The sequence below is a fragment of the Poromitra crassiceps genome, assembly GCF_964638095.1.
Source record: "Poromitra crassiceps genome assembly, contig: HAP1_SCAFFOLD_441, whole genome shotgun sequence".
Taxonomy (NCBI): Eukaryota; Metazoa; Chordata; class Actinopteri; order Beryciformes; family Melamphaidae; genus Poromitra; species Poromitra crassiceps.
In genome coordinates, this window is record NW_028151966.1 from 63,422 (window position 1) to 84,581 (window position 21,160).

Here is a 21,160-nt window from a genome sequence, read left to right on the forward strand (position 1 = left end):
CAGTTTTCAGTACAGTATCAATATGATTTATGCAGTGTAATAATTATGCTATTACATGCTATACTTTGGGCCTTCCTCTACAATTATCTGTACAAAAAATGCTATAGCCACTACACATTTCAAACTAAACTACTGAACTGATGTAGATATTAGGCTAAGCTGCCTCATGTGACATTTTATTGAAAACTTCAACTGGGAGCAGAAAAGTGCCTGACTTCATTTGCACCTGTCACCTGTCATCTGTCAAACTGCAGTGTGAATCATGTAATAGTTGATATTTTTGTATTAAAATGAATCAACTGTTGTTCATGTTGACTAAAAACATGTTTTAGTTATCAGCAATGGTGCATGACAATTGTTTGAGGTGGGGTAAATAAACCTTTACATCATAAAAAGGTGTCCCCCAGGTGAGATTCGAACCTGTGTCTCAAGAGTTGTAGATTACATACTCAGTGTTCTAACACTGTAGCCTATGTCACGTGAAAATCCTGGCCATTTCATTGGCTGTCAATCTGCTACAACAATACGTGGCTGGCCGCCGCGGGTTGGGTGAGAGTTCTCGCTGAGAAGAGCCTGGTGGCGCGAGGTTAGGTGAGAGAGAGAGGCTGGCTCACCTGGGATTGGCTGGGGGAGGGGAGCTGCGTGAGAGCCTGGGAGAGATGGCTGTGTGTGGAGAGGTGGAGAGCTAGGCTAAGCTAGGAGAGAGCTAGCGAGAATAGCCGTGGGGTTTGTTGTTTTCAGCCGTGGGCACGGCCATCAGTGCTCTTCGGGTTCGCCATGATGACTCCCTGCGTCGGCTATGGGCGGAACACAGGAACCAAAGCTTCAAAGATGTGATGTTATGGATCCGGCAAGTTTCTTCAAGTACTTATTTGAATACTTCGTTTGGTATGTCCATGCTTCTTATTTTTTCTCTAGCTCTGGCGAGGTTCTGGCTGCTAGCTACTGCTGCATTTCTATGGCCGGGGGAACGAAAACACTGTGGCACACAAATAGACCAGACAAATAGACAAATTATTGTTAGTATTATTATTGTTATTGTTATTATTGTACAAGTAGTGCTGGGTGATAAAATAATATTATGGTTTATGGCAGTGATTCTTGCCATAAACCTCACCCGTCCTGCAGCTCACCAAGCTGGCCATGCAGCTTCACCCGCAACTCGGCTGCTGTGTGGCCAATGAGACCGAATGAGACCAGCATCACTGATGATGTCAGATTTATGACATCACTGATGATGTCATCAGTGGGATTTATGACATCCCTGGTGCTTTCACAGTGGGATTTATGACATCACGGATGATGTCACAGTGGGATTTATGACATCACTGATGATGTCACAGTGGGATTTATGACATCACGTTTGATGTCACAGTGGGACAGACACACAGAGCCCGAGCTCCCATTTATGTTGGGGATATATAGATAGATAGATTAGATATGGCCAAATGGTGCGAATTAAAAGTGCAATAGAACACAAAGTAATCTAAGAAGGATAGAACATCAAATCAAAATCATTGCATTGCCTAGAGACTAAAATATATATATAAAAAAAATGGGAGTGAGATGGGACGGGAGTCATTCTACCAGGAGTGGGACGAGACAGGATTTTTTTTTTTACCCTGGCCTGGGATTGGCACGGGACAGGAGTGAAAAACCACTCCCATGTCATCCTCCACTTTAGACTGCTGAGAGAGGCAAGGCTGCAGAGAAGTGTGGGCTGCTTTAAACGGCTCCTTAACAAGGAGCTGGCTGTGGCTTCTGTGCCTTTCAACCAGCAGACAAGGGTGAGGAAGGAGGTGTGTGAGGGAGTGGATGAGACAACAGCCCCAGGGTGGAGGTGTGTGAATGAGTGGATGAGACAACAGCCCCAGGGTGGAGGAGTGTGAGGGAGTGGATGACACAACAGCCCCAGGGTGGAGGAGTGTGAGGGAGTGGATGATACAACAGCCCCAGGGTGGAGGCGTGTGAGGGAGTGGATGATACAACAGCCCCAGGGTGGAGGAGGCGCACTCTCACTTCACGAAAAGGTTTTTTTTGCCTCTTCTTCTAACTCTTCTGACACGTTGCACTGTAGTGTGTTTCCTCCCTGAGAGCCAAGTGGAGCAGGATGGACAGCTTTGTGTCAGCAGCGCTGCTGCTGCTGCCGGTCTTGGGACTGTGTGAGGCTCTGCCTGCCCGCTGGCTGCCGGGGGAGTACTCCAGCACCGCGGCTGAAGCAGCGAGGTTCGTCAGTGACTACAACAGCACGGCCGAGGAGGTGTTCTTCGAGAGTCAAACCGCCAGCTGGAACTACAACACCAACTTGACAGACCACAACTCCAAGCTGCAGGTAGGTACGACGACGGTTCCATGTCATTGGTCGCACACCCCAAAAGTCTGAAAAATGTCCCATTGGAGAGAAAGCCCGTTTATCTGACAATAGATAAAAAATAAATAAAAATTTAAAATAAAATTAATAAAAATAAATAAATAAATAAATAAAAAACTCACGTTTTGAGTTGAGTTCCCCTCCATTCCTCGGGCCCAGGCCGGTGTCATGTGACCAATGGGCAGTCTATACAGAGATTAGGCATGTTGAACTGGTGTGAGTTGAACCTTTCCCATAGAGAGGTCCCTGCCCGGACTGGCACCTCCCACTCACAAATGGATGCACGGTAGAGGCTGACATTATTTCGGGAATCCTGTGGGGTTTGTTTTGGTTTTTACCTACTTGTTTTTACGAAGTATGTTTTTGATATCTGATTTTAATTACTCTGCTTGAAACTTGCTTCTTATTGATATTCCTTTTTACATTTCTTTTACTACAGTGAAGTTGAGTGGGCTCTGAGTTTCATTGCAGGTGACAGATGTTTGCATTGTTGCCGGTATGACAAGAAACTTGAAAACTTCACAGGAACAAAGTAAATGGGAGCCGGCGGGACAGGAATCATAATACCGTAATTTCCGCACTATAAGCCGCACCGGAGTATAAGCTGCAGCAGCAAAATTGCCTGTTTGTTACATATATAAGCCGCACCGGACTATAAGCCGCAGGTGTTTTAATGTTTTTTTTTTTTTTTTTTTAATTGTGTTTTAATGTTTAATTACCATATGTAAGGGTTCATGCACAGAGGGGATTGTCGGGAAAGAGATGGCTGTTTGAGGAAGCTCCCATTTATTAACATTTCAACAAAACAACATAACACAACACCACCTGTGTTTTTATTTACAGTGCACACAGTGTCCGCGGTGTGGTGAAAAGAGGGCAAGAGAGGAAATTAAAACAGAAGTGGATTTATAGTTAGAAAGAGTGCTAAAGAAGAGAGAATTCATTTTTTTTTTCTTTTTTTTTCCGGAAAAATCCATAGATAAGCCGCACCGTTATATAAGCCGCAGGGCCAAAAAACGGGGAAAAAGCCGTTATATATACCGTAAATTCCGGACTATAAGACGCACCGGTCTATAAGCCGCACCTTCAAAGGTGACTATTTTTTTCTTCTATAAGCCGCACCGGACTATAAGCCGCGGGTGTTTTGATGTTTAATTACCATATGTAAGGCTTCGTGCACAGAGGGGATTGTCGGGAATGGATGGCTGTTTGGGGAAGCTCCCATTTATTAACATTTCAACAAAACAAAAGTCAGGTCACTAATCCCCAGACAAAATCACACATTGTGGTATTTTTTGTTTTTTTTACAGTGCACACAGTGTCCGCGGTGTGGTGAAAAGAGGGCAAGAGAGGAAATTAAAACAGAAGTGGATTTATAGTTAGAAAGAGTGCTAAAGAAGAGAGAATTCCGTTTTTTATTTTTTTATTTTAGTTACCCACAGTACTATTGACCAGTCCAACTCAAAAGATATTCGGCAGTTTCACTTTGAGCTCTTGTTCCGCCGCTGTCCATCAATGGTTATGACGAGTCTCGCTGGGTACAGTACGCCAAAGCGATATCCATTGACTCGATGATGCTGTTGTATGTTGCGCGTTTCTGTTGCACCAACGCGGAGGTCCTGCCGGGACGAAAAAGCGCGTACCCTCCCAGGTGAGGGGCTTCTTCCCCGCAGCCTGGAGGATGAGTTGACGGTCGGGCCAGCGGAGTAGGCAGATGAAGATGGCCCTCGGTGGCAGGCCGGAAAGAAAGAAGAAAGGAGGAGGAGGAGAAACCGCCACCTCCACAGCCAGCCACCTCACACACCCCAACTGTTTAATAGTGCCCGGCTCGCATGCCTCTCGGTCGGCTGGCCGGACAATATATGCACCCCGCTGCAGCAGCACCTTCGGGAGGTTTTCTCACTGTGTTCGGGACTTCGGCTCTAACTCGGCCAGATGGCTGGACACGAGTGAAACTCTTCACGGTTGCATTATTTTCTTTAGTGAGTGAGTGGATGGACTTCTGCACGTTTTCAAACTTGTTTTCAAGCTGCTCAAAACCTCTGAGCGATGTCGGACTTAATCGATAGTGTTTCACGGAGTAAAAGTTTAGCCCAAGCGGTGTATCTCCAGCCTCCAGCAGGTGAGTCATTTCCTCATTCATGGCGTGATTGCTTCGTCTTTTTCTTTCTGCTTACCTGTGTTGTGTTATGTTATGTTATGTTATGTTGTTAAAAGAGGGCAAGAGAGGAAATTAAAACAGAAGTGGATTTATAGTTAGAAAGAGTGCTAAAAAAGAGAGATTTTTTTTTTTTTTTTGGAAAAAATCCATAGATAAGACGCACCGTTATATAAGCCGCAGGGGGCAAAAAAGGCCAAAAAACGGGAAAAAAGCCGCGGCTTATAGTCCGGAATTTACGGTAGTTTATATAGTTTATATAGTTATATATAGTTTATATAGTTTATTATAGTCCGAAATTTACGGTAACAATAAATCAGGTTGATATAAATATGTAGTTAAATAAACAGTCGGAATGGGAGTCATTGTTCTTAAGACGGGCAGGAGTTTTCTTTGTGGGACTGGGTTGGGAGGGACAGGAGTGAAAATCCACTCGAGCCCTGGTTGATTTGGAGAATGACAGGCTCAGTTTCCTCCCAAAGTGGCCAACTTTGCTTGCGTGTTCTGAATAAATGTGCAGGGGGTCTTGCGAGCTTAATATGTCAACTGATTATTTGTTCAACTGTCGGACTTTTTGATATTTTTAGTTTGTGCTGTAAGGTTACCCTTAAACTTTTATCTAAGGATGCCTTTAGGAAAAACATTGTTGCATAAAATCACCCAAAGATTACCTTAGGATGTAGTAAGGGAAAACCATTCGATCTAGAGTGTTTGCTCTTAGCTACTTAACTTAAGTATTCCCTTATATGCTTGTCAAAAGTATCGATAGTATCGATAAAAGTCAATACTAAAAATTTGAAACGGATACAATACTCATTTGCAACAGGTATCGATAGTATCGATACGTATCAATACTAAAAAATTGAAACGGATACAATACTCATTTGCAACTGTATCAATATCAGCAGTGCTTTCTCTTAATGAAAAATCAAACATACCACTGATTTCTCCCTCCCTGTCATTGGTGGGTATCTTTTGCTTCAATAAATTCAAAGTATTCTGATAGGCTGATGACTAGAGCAGGTATAATCTGCTGTGTTGTGATAGGCTGATGACTAGAAGCAGGTGTAATCTGCTGTGTAAGGTCAAAGTTTTTAGTGAATTTTATCAGGTCTAGATTATGGAGAAGCGTGCATCTGTCCGTCCATCTGTTTGTTTCTTTTTTATGCCTCTTGATGTGTTGTCATCCCGCCGCGTGGTATCGAAAATGGTATCGAGTATCGATATTTTCCTGGGTATCGGTATCGAAGTAGAAATTCTAGTATCGTGACATCCCTATTCCCTTATGAATTATGCGTTGCAACAAGGTCCTTAGTAACTAAATTATTTGTGTAACATAAGCCGTTTTCCCACATGCGTACCGGAAAATTACCTGTAAGTCAATATCGGACATTTCCCTTCACACCTCTCCTCTGGCATGTGGGAATCTATCAGCGAAATTGCCTGTATGTGGGGGGGGGGGGCGGCACTGCAGAGCGGGTGGGGAGTGACGTGTCGGCAAAACTCTGAATGGTGAAATAAGTTTGCTTGTTTATCCGTTCACCTGCATCGCGTTGAAGCACTTTTTACAGACTGGCTTCATTTGATGTGTCCGGGCTTGCCTTGGCTGTCGGCAACGTAAGCAAAATACTTCCACTTTCGCTTCGTGCATTTGCTTAGTCCCTGTCGGGCTGTGACTTAAGGAGGAGGACGGACTGTGGCCAGAGAGCGAGCAGAGAGGAGAGGGGAAAATCAGCACAGCACACCCACACATGAAGCTGACATAGGCTACTGCTCTTATTATCACAAGATCATTTCGCCAGTTTGCTTTAATGTGCGCGAATGATTAGATTATGCCCGCTGGAACATTAAGCAACGTGTGTACACCTCGCCCATGAGAGTGTCGCGGAAAATGACTGCACCCGTTTCTCACTAGTATCCGCTAAAGCGCATACCGCTCTTCTGACAGGCTGGAAAGTGGTGAAATCTCCGCGACGACGGGGTCGCGCTTATACCAGCACGGCGCCTTTCTCACATGCAGGCATTAGACCACGTACCGGTCATTTTGCGGTACAAAGCGCATGTGGGAAAAGGGCTAGAGTAACATACCAGAATGGCTGAATTTATGGTGGTTGAAGAGGCTCAGACACAGAGAGAAAAAAGGAAAAGAAAAAAAAACATATATAAGGACGTTCAGTGTTACAACGTAGTGCTACCAGCCACATACGGTGCTTATGTGCTTCTAGGAGATGCTGTGCGTGGGGCCCCACGCAAAGGGTCCGCGAGTCACCCGTCACCCTTGACCTCGTCAAGATAGGCCAGAAACGGGTCCCAGACAGGGAAGTTCAGAGAAGTCTCCGAGCAGCCAAAGATGGCGAGTTCTGCCTCCGGCTGAAGGTTTATTTTGGAGGCCTTAAGAGTACCAGTCAAATATCCTGGCCCAGAATCCCGCTAGTGAAGCACAGAACCAAAAGGCATGAGATCTTCCACGGTTCTTTTGACAGAGATTTCTTGCATTGATTTTGTCCATTATTTCTGGCCACATCCTCTGTTTGTGCATATTTTTTTTTACGGCTGCTGCATCATAGAAACAATTACTTTGTATAATTTGCTTACGCTTGCCACATTCTACAAGGAGAATAACATTTTCATCTTCGGTCCAGTTTGGCTTTCTATGTCTATATTCTCATTGTTGTCCATTTGGAAGAAGCTAGCTATAACATGCTGTCAAGTCATGTTAATGTTGAAGGATGCTGTGAGTGAAGTGAGCAGAGTGAAGCGTGCGTAACCATGGTAACTGAAGTGCTCTGTGCTGTATTCTGACAGTAACTACCGTAAAAACCTCAGTCTAAACACAAGCAAGGAGTAAACCTAAGATCCTTTATGGAACGCTCCTAAGTGAATCCCTCAGCTTAGGCAAAGATATTGCCTAAGGGACAAATTTAAGATTGAAACTTAAGGTAATATTTGCAGAGATGACAAACTCATTCCCCCCATGGCTCTATAGGTAAATGCACACCTAGAAAAGCAGGCCTTCACCGAGGCCTGGGGGAAGAAGGCCAAGCAGGTGTTCCCTCCTGAGTTCGTGGACACGTTCCCTGTGCAATTCACTGACGTCAAGAAGCTGATAGGCCAGATCAGCAGACTGGGAGCCGCCAACCTGCCGGAGAATGACAGAAAGGAGGTTTGTTGTCATCATCATCATATACAAGGAAGTGGGTTCTGTTTGTTTCAATTTCTGTCCCACATTGGATGATGTCATCAGTGATGGTCACTCGAGAACAATTGTGATCTCACTGATGATGTCACAATGTCTATGAAGTTGAGCAATTGTGCGCTGAGTGATGTCACTCGAACACTGCATGTGGTTTTATTACTTTATTAGTTAGTCTGAAGTAATAATTACACTTCAGGGTTAAAGTGGGTGCATCTCATTGTAAAATTGGACTTCAAACGGCCCAAATCTGGCTTCAAACGGCCCAAATTGGGTTTCAAGCGCCCCAAATTTCACGCGCGTCGGCCCATATCGGCCTGGCCTGCTTGGTATCTAATGCCCGGCCTGAATTATGATCCCAGTCCGCCCCTGTTTTTAACTATATCGCCCAGCCCTACTCATGATATATAATATACAGTCTCTAATGTATGATTCAACTTTTCCCATGTTCTAATCTAGTGTAAAAAAGCAAACAAACTGAAAAAAGAAAAGAAAAAAATAAACAAAAATCGCAATAAATCGTAATATCGAATCGCAATAATCGTAGAATCGCAATACTTAACACGTTCACTGCCAATGACGAGTTGATACGTCAAAAAAAATCCAACGGTTGACTGCCAATGACGTGTTGATACGGTGGGACGTGGATCAACGCCCCCCACGTCTCCTATAAAAATATTGGAGCCACCGAACGTGTACAACCCATTCCACCGACCCACTAAGTGGCGACAGTGCTCTCCAGACTAGAAAAAGCCGAGCCAAAACTGCAGGGGAACGCGCGAGGAAACCATTATCATACTGTAAAATGGATTGGCGAAAACGCTTTCGCTTTCGCGCATTATCGCGCTGGGAGCTGGCGGTGGGGGATTGCAAATTTGCATAATAGATTATGCGTGCAACACACTTTGAAACAGCGGCAGAAAGCCCACAATCGCACGCAGCTTCATTGCAGCTGAGCTCACAACCAAAACGACTCATGCAGACTCGCCCAAAGAGCAGCCGCCAGCAGCCAGGCAGCACAGACAGGCAGAGCCTCGCTTGTGACAAACGCTGCAAAGCCATCAGAGACACACCCACGGAGGGAGGAGTTTGAAGGAGAGGGGGGTTTCCTGCTGCTATGGAGGAAATTACTGTTCAAAACTATTGTTTAGATGTCTGACGTCTTACGCCAAAAATAAATGGTTAAAGTGACTGTTCTATCGAATTTCACAAAAAGCCATTTATCTCAGAATAAATTTTCAGACGCTGAAACCATGCTGTATTCTACTGCTAATGCCTACATCACTACTAACTCTACAAACTATCTCTTTTAGACAGAGAAAGCACACATTCTATTAGTTCTTTTGAGATCATTTGTGTTCACAAAATCTTAGCAGAAAAGAATCCTCGGCTCTTGAAAGATGAGCCAGAATCCTCAAAAAAAAACCTTGGCAGAACCTACCTACAGTATTGAAAAAACGGCTGGCAGTGAATGTGTTAAGAATCGCAATATAAATCGAATCGGTACCCAAGAATCGTGATAGTATCGAATCGGGAGATAAGTGAATCGCCACAGCCCTAATATATATAATGTAATGTACTACTATATATATATGTTATATATATAATATATTATATTATGTAATGTACTACTATATTAGCAGAAATGCTGAACTCTTTCTAAAATGAAAGCATGACTTCCACTCTTTTCTTGTCTCCAGTATAATGAAATTCTCAGCACCATGGACAAAATCTATTCAACAGCCAAGGTGTGTCCAAAGCCAAACCTTTGCTGGAGCCTGGATCCTGGTAAGTTGGTATAAATACATTTTCACATGAATTATTTGAAACCGATTTCTTCGAATATCTGCAGAACAATCTCTGTTGTGTCTACGGGTGGAAACCTGTAATTACACATCCGGAAGATACAGGCTCTCGCATGTTTACAAGGGCTTGGTATGGGAAATGAGCGCTAAAACGAAGTGTGGAGATAGGTCTGGCTATGCAAGACTACTGCGTTGCCACAACGCAATTCCTTTTTTAGGTAGGTAGTTAGGCAAATATATATATTTTTTTTTTACCCTTTATTTATCCATTCCAGGGAGGACCATTGAGAGCAAGCTCTCTCAAGGATGTCCTGATTACAATAATACAATTACAATGACAAAAGTTGCAGTACATCATAAAAATCACAGATGCAGACAAGTAAAAGGGCTATCCAAAGCAGGTGCATCTCCTATGTAATGCATCCTCAAGTAGCGCCCTGAACGTCTCTATGGAGACCATGAATGTCTCTATGGAGACCCTGAACGTCTCTATGGAGACCATGAACGTCTCTATGGAGACCATGAACGTCTCTATGGAGACCATGAACGTCTCTATGGAGACCCTGTAGGTCTCTATGGAGACCCTGAACGTCTCTATGGAGACCCTGACCTGAACGTCTCTATGGAGACCAGTCTGTCCAGTTTAAGAGAGTCCTGAGGTTTTGCAACTAGCCCTGAAGAAGGCCTTATGGCCGAAACATGTTGGCTGTTTTATTCTGTTCTATGAAGAACTAGCCTTATATTAAAGCTTTTTAATGAAGAGTGCCTTGGAACCTTTTTTGATGAGTCCTGAAGTTTGTTCCATCTATCAGGAGCATCAAAGGTAGGTCATTCCAGTAGGTGGAATGACCAATCTGTCTGATATCCTGTAGCTCTAAAACTGAAAAGAGAAGACAAATAAAAAGTATGGTTTGGCTGGTTGTTGACTCCTCCTCTAAGGTTAAATTTTAATAATCAATAATAATAATAAAGGGGATTCAGTTCTAAAAGGAGTTGGCTAAACGTACGCCACTTTTTCAGAAGGGGGGCAGCGAAAGTGATGTAGTAAATTAACGAGTAACATAACTAATTACTTTTGATACCAAGTAATAAGTAAAGTAATCTTTTTACTTTTTCAAAGGAGTAATCAGTAACTAATTATATTTCCTGGGGGCACGGTGGTGCAGTGGTAAGCGCTGTCGCCTCACAGCTAGAAGGTACTGGGTTCGATTCCCACCTGGGACGCTGTGAGCGCTGAAGGAGTGCGTGCCCGTCCGCATGTCCTCGAGTGCCCGCCGCCCGGGTGGGGTCGTCAAAAAGGGCCTTTCTGTGTGGAGTATGCATGTTCTCCCCGTGCCCCCTGGGGGTTTCCATCATATAGGAACCCCACACCAAAACATGCAATATCATGGTTGCTGATGTGGTGCCTCCGCTAGTCGTTCGGGGCGCCTGTTCCGAGGGAGGGGAACTCGTTGGAATAGCGTGATCCTCCCACGTGCTATGTCCTACCGGTGCAGCTTCTCCTGTCAGGTGAAAAGAAGCGGCTGGTTAACTGCCCATGTCTCGGAGGAAGCATGGAGCCAGTTTCGGCTCTCCTCAGATCGGCAGAGGGTGGAGCAGCAACCAGGATAAATAAATTAAAAAATTTGCACTAACGGGGGATAAAAAAAAAACTGGAAAAAAGTAACTAATTACATTTCCTGAGTAACTTGCCCATCACTGCTAAGTGGACACATATCTATTGTTTTAGCCTCCTCTTTCTGTTGGAGGCGAGGCCTCAGCGTCCCTCTATTTGCTGTCATCTCTGTGACTGAGGGTGTGTTGATTTTGTTGTCTCTCTCTCTCCAGAGCTGACATCTATCATGGCCAACTCCAAGAGCTACAAGAAGCTGCTGTACGCCTGGGAGGGCTGGCACAATGCATCAGGTGTACCTCTTCGGAAGTACTACCCCCAATTTGTGGAGCTCAGCAACAAGGCCTCTCAAGCTGATGGTAGGAACTTCACCATGACCTGACATGTTGCAAGAACATTACAAGTCAAAAGTTTGGATACATTTTTCTTTATTTTTACAACACTATCTTCTATCTATCTTCTATATATCTATGTATAAAATTAAAATTGAGTATGCGGGCTTTGTCTGTTTCAAGTTCTGTGTTCGGCCACAGCTATGCCGTTTTACGTGCGATCGGGCTGAAACCTTCGGGTGTGTAAAGGGCACCCCTGCGGGTGACCTGACTGAGCCAAATTTTTTAATTAAGGTTAATTAGCTAATGATGTGATGACATCAGCAATGATATCATCAGTGATGATGTCATAAGGGCGCGCGCACACACACACACACACACACACACACACACACACAAGGAGGCATTGTGACAAGACTGATCAGTGATGTCATAGGGGGGTATACACACACACTGTCAGGATCAGAGTCAGACATGTGGATCTATTCGCGGGTAGTTGAGGGCCACGGGAAACTTGGTAAGTCTTGAGAAGCTGGGGTGTTGTGGAACTTGATGGCTGGGGCTGCACTGTTCGAGGTTTGGGAACGGTTGCAGAAGTTGCAGGTTGCAGAAGTTGCAGGTTGCCGAGGTTGCAGAGGTTGGTGTGATCCTTGATGTGAGTTTATGAATCACTGGCCAGGACCTGCAGGAGCAGGCCCTTATAGACCCGAATATGACATCACCTGTGTTATGACATCACCAGCGAAAGGCATGAAAGACACTTATGAATCATGACATCATCAGTGATCGATGACATCATAGTAGGAATGACGACGTCAAAGTAGGAATGATGACGTCATCCTAACAGTACCCTCCCCTCAACGGACGCCACCTGGCGTCCAATGAGGCCATCAAGGATGGCATCTGGGAGACAGAAAATCCGCAGGTTCTGGTGGGGGTGCTCTTCAGCAGGTGGTTAGACGCAGGTGGTTAGACCCCAAAGGGGGTGTAGGAGAGTGAGGTGCTCTTCAGCAGGTGGTTAGATGCAGGTGGTTAGACCCCAAAGGGGGTGTAGGAGAGTGAGGTGCTCTTCAGCAGGTGGTTAGATGCAGGTGGTCAGACCCCAAAGGGGGTGTAGGACAGTGGAGGTGCTCCTCCCTAATACTGGATATCGAAGCCATAGATAGACCGATACGTAGACAGAACTTCTACCGGGTCCGGTGGATCCTCTGGAGCCGGCCATCCCCCGGGGCACGATCCAAACATGGGAGGCTGGAGACCATCAAAAGGGTCAAATGCCGCCGTCTCCGAAGGCAGAGCCACAGGGGGATCTGACTCAGCGAGGCCTGCCCTCCCGACCTGTAGTTTGGGGAGGTCACTCACCGCCTCCTCCTTTAAACGCCTCTTATTTCTTCTTGCTCTTGACCGAGGGCTGACGACACTACGGGGACCTCCCAGCATCAAGCTGGAACCTACGTGTGGGTCAAGAACTGGAATAGGCTGCTGCTGAGGTACGGGTTCAGACTCGGCGAGGGGAAGGTCCACAGGTTGTGCCTCAGGGACAGCAGACTCGGAGTCCCCCTGCGGGGGGACGGAGCTGATCTGCAGGCAGTGATTGAACTTCTCAATGAGACGATCTACAGTCTTCTCCAACTCCTTAACCTTCTTGGAGACACACTGCCACTCCTGGGTCACGTGAACGCTGCCCAACCGTATGGGTTTCGGGGTTGAACCCGTAGAGTCTTGATCCACTGGGAGTACCACGGGCCGGCGAGCGGTGGGACCACTTACTGGACGCCGGGAGCAGGAGGAGAGGTAATGCCCGGCTCGACCACAGTACAGGCAGCTCCGGGTGTCCAAACGGCGCTGCCTCTCCTCTGGTGTGATGCGAACCCTGCCGGTCAGATCACGGTACAGATGGCTGCTGGGACTCAAATGTGGCTGCCCCTGCTCTGGGATGACGCGAACTCCCCCCCCAGAATATGCGCTTAGCAGCTGGAGGCGGCCGAGAGGCAGAGCTAGAAGCAACGGCCGCTGTGACCGGGGGGGTAGCAGGTCTGGAAACCTCCGGAACGACGGTGCGCTCGGAAGCTGGGGCAGGAGGGGCAGAAGGCTGCGGAATGACCCCCTCAGGAGGGTTTAGTCCGTCGAGAAGATCTAGCCGTTTTACCAGGAGGGCGTACTGATCCTCGGCCTTGGAAGCCAGAGCCTGGATTGCTTCTTCCTGGTGGGCAATCAGGCGACCGTCGAGAAGATCTAGCCGTTTTACCAGGAGGGCGTGCAGGAGCAGGCCCTTATAGACCCGAATATGACATCACCTGTGTTATGACATCACCAGCGAAAGGCATGAAAGACACTTATGAATCATGACATCATCAGTGATCGATGACATCATAGTAGGAATGACGACGTCAAAGTAGGAATGATGACGTCATCCTAACACACACACTGATGATGTCATCAGTGATATCATAACGGGACACATACATACACACACACACACACACACACACACACACGGAGGCATTGTTGACATCACTGATGCAATAACATTTAGTGAGCAACACACACACACACACACACCCGCACTCGCCAATTGGGCAGGCGAGGCCACGCAGCAGCCGAGCTACGGGCGAGGGCGCGTAGCGGCCGAGCCTAGGCATCGAGCGAGCGTAGCGCATCGAAAGAACTTCATACATAGGATCAACTTCACTATTTATACTTGTGCAAGAAACAAGCATTTAAGCATAAGCTTTTAGATTGACATGACCTTAAGATCATGAAAAACATTCAATCAGGGGCGTTCAAACTTTTGACTGGTAGTGTGCACAGTACATTCAAAATATATATACATCAGGCAAACATCTGACAAGATGAACATTATGTCCTGTCTAGGTTTTAAGGACACTGGAGATTACTGGCGCTCCTGGTATGACACTCCAACGTTTGAGGAGGATTTGGAGAAAATCTACAAGACCGTCGAGCCCCTCTACCAGCAACTGCATGCTTTTGTCCGCCGCAAGCTCTACAAGCAGTACGGCCCCAAGTACATCAACCTCCAAGGACCCATCCCAGCTCACCTGCTAGGTAGGGCAGATGCACCTTTTGATGTTGCCAGTACCTGGCTGGAGGGATGAATGTGTGTTACATACTAGACTAGCCTATACATCAACAGTTATTATAGATGCATAGGAGGAAGTGAAATGTAATCACACCAACTCCTGGTGACAGTCCACAGTATCGAGGGAGGCACGCCATTGCCTGCCAGTCATTTTGTCTCACTGCTTTAAAGAAACGGTGCTTGTGAGTAGAGATGTAATGGTATGAAAATTTCACATCACGATTATCGTGACCAAAATTATCACGGTTATCGTATTATCACGGTATTCGTAATAAATTGCTGAAAATGTTCAAAGAGTAGTGAGAGACTCACTGAAATCATGTTACGTTTTATATTGAAAACTCAGACCCAAAAAGGATTGATACACTCACTGAAATCATTTCTCCAAGGCTGCACGTTTGCATCTGGGAGACGGTTGCCAACTTTGGTTGATGATGGACAGTATTTACCATGTTTTTCAAAGCACTGTAACCATGGTAACACGGTAATCACGGTAACACGGTTTTAATGATAATGAAAATTTGAAACGGTGCGGTTATCGTAAGGAATTTGATCAGCAAGTTGATGCTGATGCTCGAGTGTCTGTTCTCCCTCTCCTTCAGGAAACATGTGGGCTCAGACCTGGCACAATATCTATGACATGATGGTCCCCTTCCCTGACAAACCCAACGTGGACGTGACTGATGAAATGGTCAAACAAGTAAGTCAGGGGAAAGCTGACATGACTATGGAAAAAGTGAAATTCAGTTGTTAGGTCTTGCAGACAATGAAATCAAACCCTTTCTGTTTTTCTGTTGAAGGTTGCTTTGCTAGAACCCACTGAGGTGAAGCATTTCATTGTTACCTCTCTTTCTCCAGGGTTACAATGCCACACGCATGTTCCATGTTGCTGAGGACTTCTTCACCTCTCTGGGCTTGTTGGAGATGCCCCAGGAGTTCTGGGACAAATCCATGCTGGTGAAGCCTGTTGATCGGGAGGTGGTGTGCCACGGGGGTGCCTCGGACTTCTTAAACCGCAGAGACTTCAGGTAGACAACAGAAAAGGTCCTGCGGAGTCAGCTTAGAACATTTTGCCTGGATGGAAAGTCAAAAACTTTGGAAAGAAATTTAAGCAAAAGCCTTTAGATCAGAATGGCTTCAAGTTCATGAGAAATGTATACATTCAATCAGGTGTCAAAACTTTTGACTAGTACTACTGTATTGATCTGCCATTACCGTTGATAATACTGTAACGGCACAGGCGAGGCTGGTATCGAACCCGGGTTTGTCATTCGTAAGCGCAACACATTAACCATTAAAGGGACCAACATGCTCACTTTATGCATAGAGACCGGATCGCTACACTGCCTCCCCTCCCCTGCGCTTCCGCGTACTCTGCCGCCAATCATCCCGTTTATGGCGTCCTTCCGCTCCCTCACGCAACCGGGGCGCCCTGCGCCTCCGGTGACCGCACCGTGATCCCTACCGACTAGGGGTGCACAGATCGATCGGCACGCAATCTGTATCGGCCGATTTTGACCTCATATATGCGATCGGCTGATTGCCGATATTTCTTTATATTAAGTTACTGTATTAAAACTGCTGTCATACAAAAATTTACAAAAAAAGGTTATTTTCTGTTCCAAAATAGTTTAAAAACAATATACAATATAAAATTGCTTGAAATGCTGCCCATTGAAAATCAAAGCATATACGCTGGTTTAGTTGCTAGAACAATATCAATATACATACTTTTCACACCAAACTGAGCGCAACTTGAAAATAAATAAATAATAAGTATGTTATTAGAGTAGTTGCAGCCAATTTAAATTCTGTCACTTGGATTTTGCTGTTTGAAGATAGTTGTTGAGCTGAGTAAACCCTGCAAAACCTCTCTGCAGAACTAATACAATTTAAACAATTACAGCAGTTAAACATATAAAACAAGTAAGGAATGTAGCTTTTATTTTTATTTATTTTTTATAAAAAAAAGCCCTATCACTAATCAGGCTTTCCAACAATATAAAATACAATACCAATTGGTATTATTAAAGGGGAGAAATAATCGACCGAATTAACGTTTCCAAACTTTTTTAATCCTACAAGGTAATCGGTGATCAGTCGATGATCGGTTGGGCAGATATTTCCCATAGGCAATCGGTGATCGTGGCAAAAAACGTGATCGGTGCACCCCTACTACCGACAGATCCCACTTCTGACACCAATATAACGACACAGGCAGGGCTGATTTCGAACCCGGGTCTGTCATTCACAAGCACAACATGTTAACCATCAGACCAAAGGGACAATCCGGTTGGCCAAGGACCAACGTGCTCACTTTATCCATCGAGACGGCTACAATACTGTCGTTGATTATACTAACTGATAAGGAATGAATTGATAGTTCCTCCTCTTCAGGATTAGGATGTGCACCACAGTGACTATGGAGGCTCTCTCCACCGTGCACCATGAGATGGGACATGTGGAGTACTACCTGCAGTACAAGGACCAGCCTGTAGGCTTCCGGAGAGGAGCCAACCCCGGTTTCCACGAGGCTATCGGCGATGTCCTGGGTCTCTCCGCCTCCACACCCAAACATCTGTACACCATCGGCCTACTGGAGACTCTGACCGCTGACCATGGTAATTATAATAATAAACTTCACTTAAAAAGCACCTTTCAGAATATAGTGACAACCTTTTCGAAAAACAATCAATAAAATTCACGAGTTATTAAGTGCTTTATTTGTAATCACTTCCTGCAGAGACTGACATTAACTTCCTGTTGAAGACGGCTCTAAGCAAGATCGCGTTCCTCCCCTTTGGCTACCTAATCGACCAATGGAGATGGGACGTGTTCAGCGGAGGCACGCCCCCAGAGCGCCTAAACTCTGACTGGTGGTACCTCAGGTTGGCAGTTAAGATTACTCATTTGATTTAGATTTTTTAATTTGTTTACAAACCCCCCTCCCCCTCCCATCCCATCCCATTTTTATCCCCCATTAGTGCTAATTCTAATGTATTTATCCTGGTTGCTGCTCCACCCTCTGCTGATCTGGGGAGAGCCGAAACTGGCTCCATGCTTCCTCCGAGACATGCCCAGCCGCTTCTTTTCACCTGACAGGGGAAGCTTCACCGGTAGGACATAGCACGTGGGAGGTTCACGCTATTCCAACGAGTTCCCCTTCCCCCGAACAGGCGCCCCGAACGATCAGAGGAGGAACCACTTCAGCGACCAGGATATTGCATGTTTTTGGTGAGGGGTTCCTATATGAAAGAAACCCCCAGGGGGCACGGGGAGAACATGCAAACTCCACACAGAAAGGCCCTTTTGACGACCCGACCCAGGCAGTGGGCATTTGAGGACATGCGGACGGGCACACACTCCTTCAGCGCTCGCAGCGTCGCGGGTGGGAATCGAACCCAGGACCTTCTAGCTGTGAGGCGACAACGCTACCACTGCGCCACCGTGGCCCCCTACTCATATGAATCTTTGGACCAGCTGAGAAAACGTGGTTTGGGAAAGTGAATGATTGATGCAAAAATGATTGGTGCCGAAAATGGTTCTTTGGAGTAATGCCATAGAAGAATCCCATAGACAAACACCTCTCACGCCAAGGTTCTAGACAAACACCCCTAACGCCAAGGTTCTAGACAATTTATTTGTATAATTCACAAGCATGTCTCAGAGGGCTTCACAGAAAATATGTCTAGCTAATTCTAGCTGACACAACAGTAGCAAATTACAATACTAATAATAACACATTGAACAAGGGGTGTGTGTGTGTGTGTACCGTCCCTCAACACCTACTGAGGTGCTCTTGAGCAAGGCACAACCCCCGACAGCTCTAGTGGAGCTGCTCAGTGGCCAGCAGTACATGACTGTGGTTTTAGTGGGCAGCTCCCAGAGATGCAAATATGTGAGATGCGCGTGCGAAGCGTGCAATATTTCTAGTAATAATAATACCGTAATAATAATAATTCAATTTGTGTAGTGCCTTTCAATGACCCAAACACACTGGAAACTGAATCCATCTATTCCTTCTGCCATTACTCTTTAAAGGACAAAATACCAAGGCGTCTGCCCGCCCACCAAGCGCACAGAGGAGCACTTTGATCCGGGGGCAAAATTCCACGTTCCTGGAAACACACCATACATCAGGTAGCATCCTGTCCAAACATCTCCAACTGCCACATCTGACTAACTGTTAGTCAGATGTGAAGAAGAAGACCTTTGGTGTGCCTTGTGTTAGTCACTAACACAAGGCACACCAAAGGTCTTCTTCTTCTTCTTCTTCTTCTTCTTCTTCTTCTTCTTCTTCTTCTTCTTCTTCTTCTTCTTCTTCTTCTTCTTCTTCTTCTTCTTCTTCTTCTTCTTCTTCTTCTTCTTCTTCTTCTTCTTCTTCTTCTTCTTCTTCTTCTTCTTCTTCTTCTTCTTCTTCTTCTTCTTCTTCTTCTTCTTCTTCTTCTTCTTCTTCTTCTTCTTCTTCTTCTTCTGGGCCCCAAGATGAAAAATGATGGTTAGATACAGTAGGTGGTGTAGAAATGCAGGATTTTCCTGTCTCTCTCTCCCTCTGTCTGCATGTGTGTGTGCTTGTGTGCAATGGCTCGATTTGGATAGACCTAAGAGACTAGAGTGTCAGATGATGGTAAATACAAAAAGGTAAATACAGATGATGATGTGATGGTGGTGATTATTATTATTGCAGGTATTTTGTCAGCTACATCCTGCAGTTCCAGTTCCACGAGAAACTGTGTCAGGCAGCAAAGCACACAGGCCCTCTGCACACGTGTGACATCTACCGCTCCAAGGAGGCGGGGGCCATCTTAGAGTATGTGAACTCATAGGGCCTCCAGAGCTGACCACATTTACAGATACGAGCAAGTCATGTTTAAGGATGCAGTTTATGGATGCAACCATTTCAATCTTCTTCCAGGAAGATTCTTCGGGCTGGCTCTTCCAAACCTTGGCCTGAAGTGCTCCAGGAAGCCCTGGGCACCAACAAGATGGACGCCGGTGCACTGATGAGATACTTTGAACCCATTATTAAATGGCTAGAAAAGCAGAATGTGAACGAGACCCTGGGCTGGCCAGACCTCAACTGGCTCCCGCCCATCCCTGAGGGCTACCACTCAGGATATTGGTAAGCTCCGCCCATCTCTGAGGGCTACCACTCAGGATATTTGTAAGCTCCGCCCATCTCTGAGGGCTACCACTCAGGATATCTGTAAGCTCCGCCCATCCCTGAGGGCTACCACTCAGGATATTTGTAAGCTCCGCCCATCCCTGAGGGCTACCACTCAGGATATTTGTAAGCTCCGCCCATCCCTGAGGGCTACCACTCAGGATATTTGTAAGCTCCGCCCATCCCTGAGGGCTACCACTCAGGATATTTGTAAGCTCCGCCCATCCCTGAGGGCTACCACTCAGGATATTTGTAAGCTCCGCCCATCCCTGAGGGCTACCACTCAGGATATTTGTAAGCTCCGCCCATCCCTGAGGGCTACCACTCAGGATATTGGTAAGCTCCGCCCATCCCTGAGGGCTACTCAGGATATTGGTATGCTCCGGCCATCCCTGAGGGCTACTCAGGATATTGGTAAGCTCCGCCCATCCCTGAGGGCTACTCAGGATATTTGTAAGCTCTGCCCATCCCTGAGGGCTACCCCTCAGGATATTGGTAAGATTGCACAGGCTAATACTGAGTAGACAAAAATCCACCTTCTACCTACCTTTGACATACTGCATATATGTCAAAGGTAGGTAGAAGGTGACTAAAGGAAAACGACACACATTAAACTCACCTGTAGGAATGTAGATTAAAATCACAATAGCACCAAAATACACAGGTCAGGTTGACATGTTTAGATGTTTTGACATGTTTAGACTTTTTCTCTTAGAGTAATTTTAGTGATTCATTTCTATATTTCCATTGTTAATGGTTAATGGCAGATGGGATTTGTTGCCGTTTTCTCTACACCTGGGCCGTTTCTCAATAAGCGTTCTTGTGTGTTCTTGCGTTCTTGTGTCCCTGTGAAACGTCATCAGTCGCAGCCCAAGTACTGTTCCAATACAAAGTTCACATTTCGCCAAGAACGCTTAAAATTCCCGGATGTGTTCTCGACACGCCCACTTTACCGAGGATGCTCTGGTTGGTGACTTGTGTCAACTTGGCAAGGCAGATATCCCAGCATGCATTTCGGCATAAGCAGAGGCAGAACGCAGCAGAGAAGACGCCATTAGCTCCGGAAAGTTTTTTACAATTTAAAGTTTTATTTCATCACTAAATTAATTTCTGATGACTTTTGATGCCTACAAGCAGGGTAGTAGGTTTCAATAAGTGCCACTTTACGAACATTTATGGCGAAAAATGGCAAAAAGTTCCAGAGCACAATTGGCTGCTTCTACATCAGCTGAGCTTTTTATTTGTGTAGTACTGCAGGCGGCCTCTGCGCTGGTATTGCGCAATACTCTCAAGAACGCATCGTCTCAAACTGCCAACAGCGTCATGTGTGCTTGTGACCTAGCAAGTTCATTCTTCCAAGAACGACTAGCAAGAATGTTCTCCCCAAGAACCCAAGAACAAGAATGCATTCTTGGTATTGAGAAA

The 21,160-nt window shown here is 45.7% G+C and overlaps 1 protein-coding gene across 1 annotated transcript; it reads left to right on the forward strand.

Annotated features, from left to right (window-relative positions):
• Nucleotides 1-1,914: 1,914 nt before the first annotated feature.
• On the forward strand, nt 1,915-19,826 carry LOC310771219 (angiotensin-converting enzyme-like). The gene is made up of 12 exons (XM_083663877.1): nt 1,915-2,332; nt 7,516-7,692; nt 9,423-9,510; nt 11,355-11,498; nt 14,346-14,537; nt 15,174-15,271; nt 15,430-15,599; nt 16,969-17,192; nt 17,315-17,459; nt 18,613-18,711; nt 19,259-19,381; nt 19,487-19,826. Exons 1-12 carry the CDS (start codon nt 2,111-2,113, stop codon nt 19,695-19,697), a joined length of 1,893 nt encoding a protein of 630 aa, XP_083520003.1. The 5' UTR covers nt 1,915-2,110; the 3' UTR covers nt 19,698-19,826.
• The last annotated feature ends 1,334 nt before the right edge of the window (nt 19,827-21,160 follow it).

Coding starts and splice junctions, on each gene's coding strand:
- LOC310771219 (XM_083663877.1), top strand. CDS start 2,111: ATGGACAGCTTTGTGTCAGCAGCGCTGCTGCTGCTGCCGGTCTTGGGA. Junction 11,499..14,345: donor CAAGGCCTCTCAAGCTGATG/GTAGGAACTTCA, acceptor TGTCCTGTCTAG/GTTTTAAGGACACTGGAGAT. Junction 18,712..19,258: donor GGAAACACACCATACATCAG/GTAGCATCCTGT, acceptor TTATTATTGCAG/GTATTTTGTCAGCTACATCC.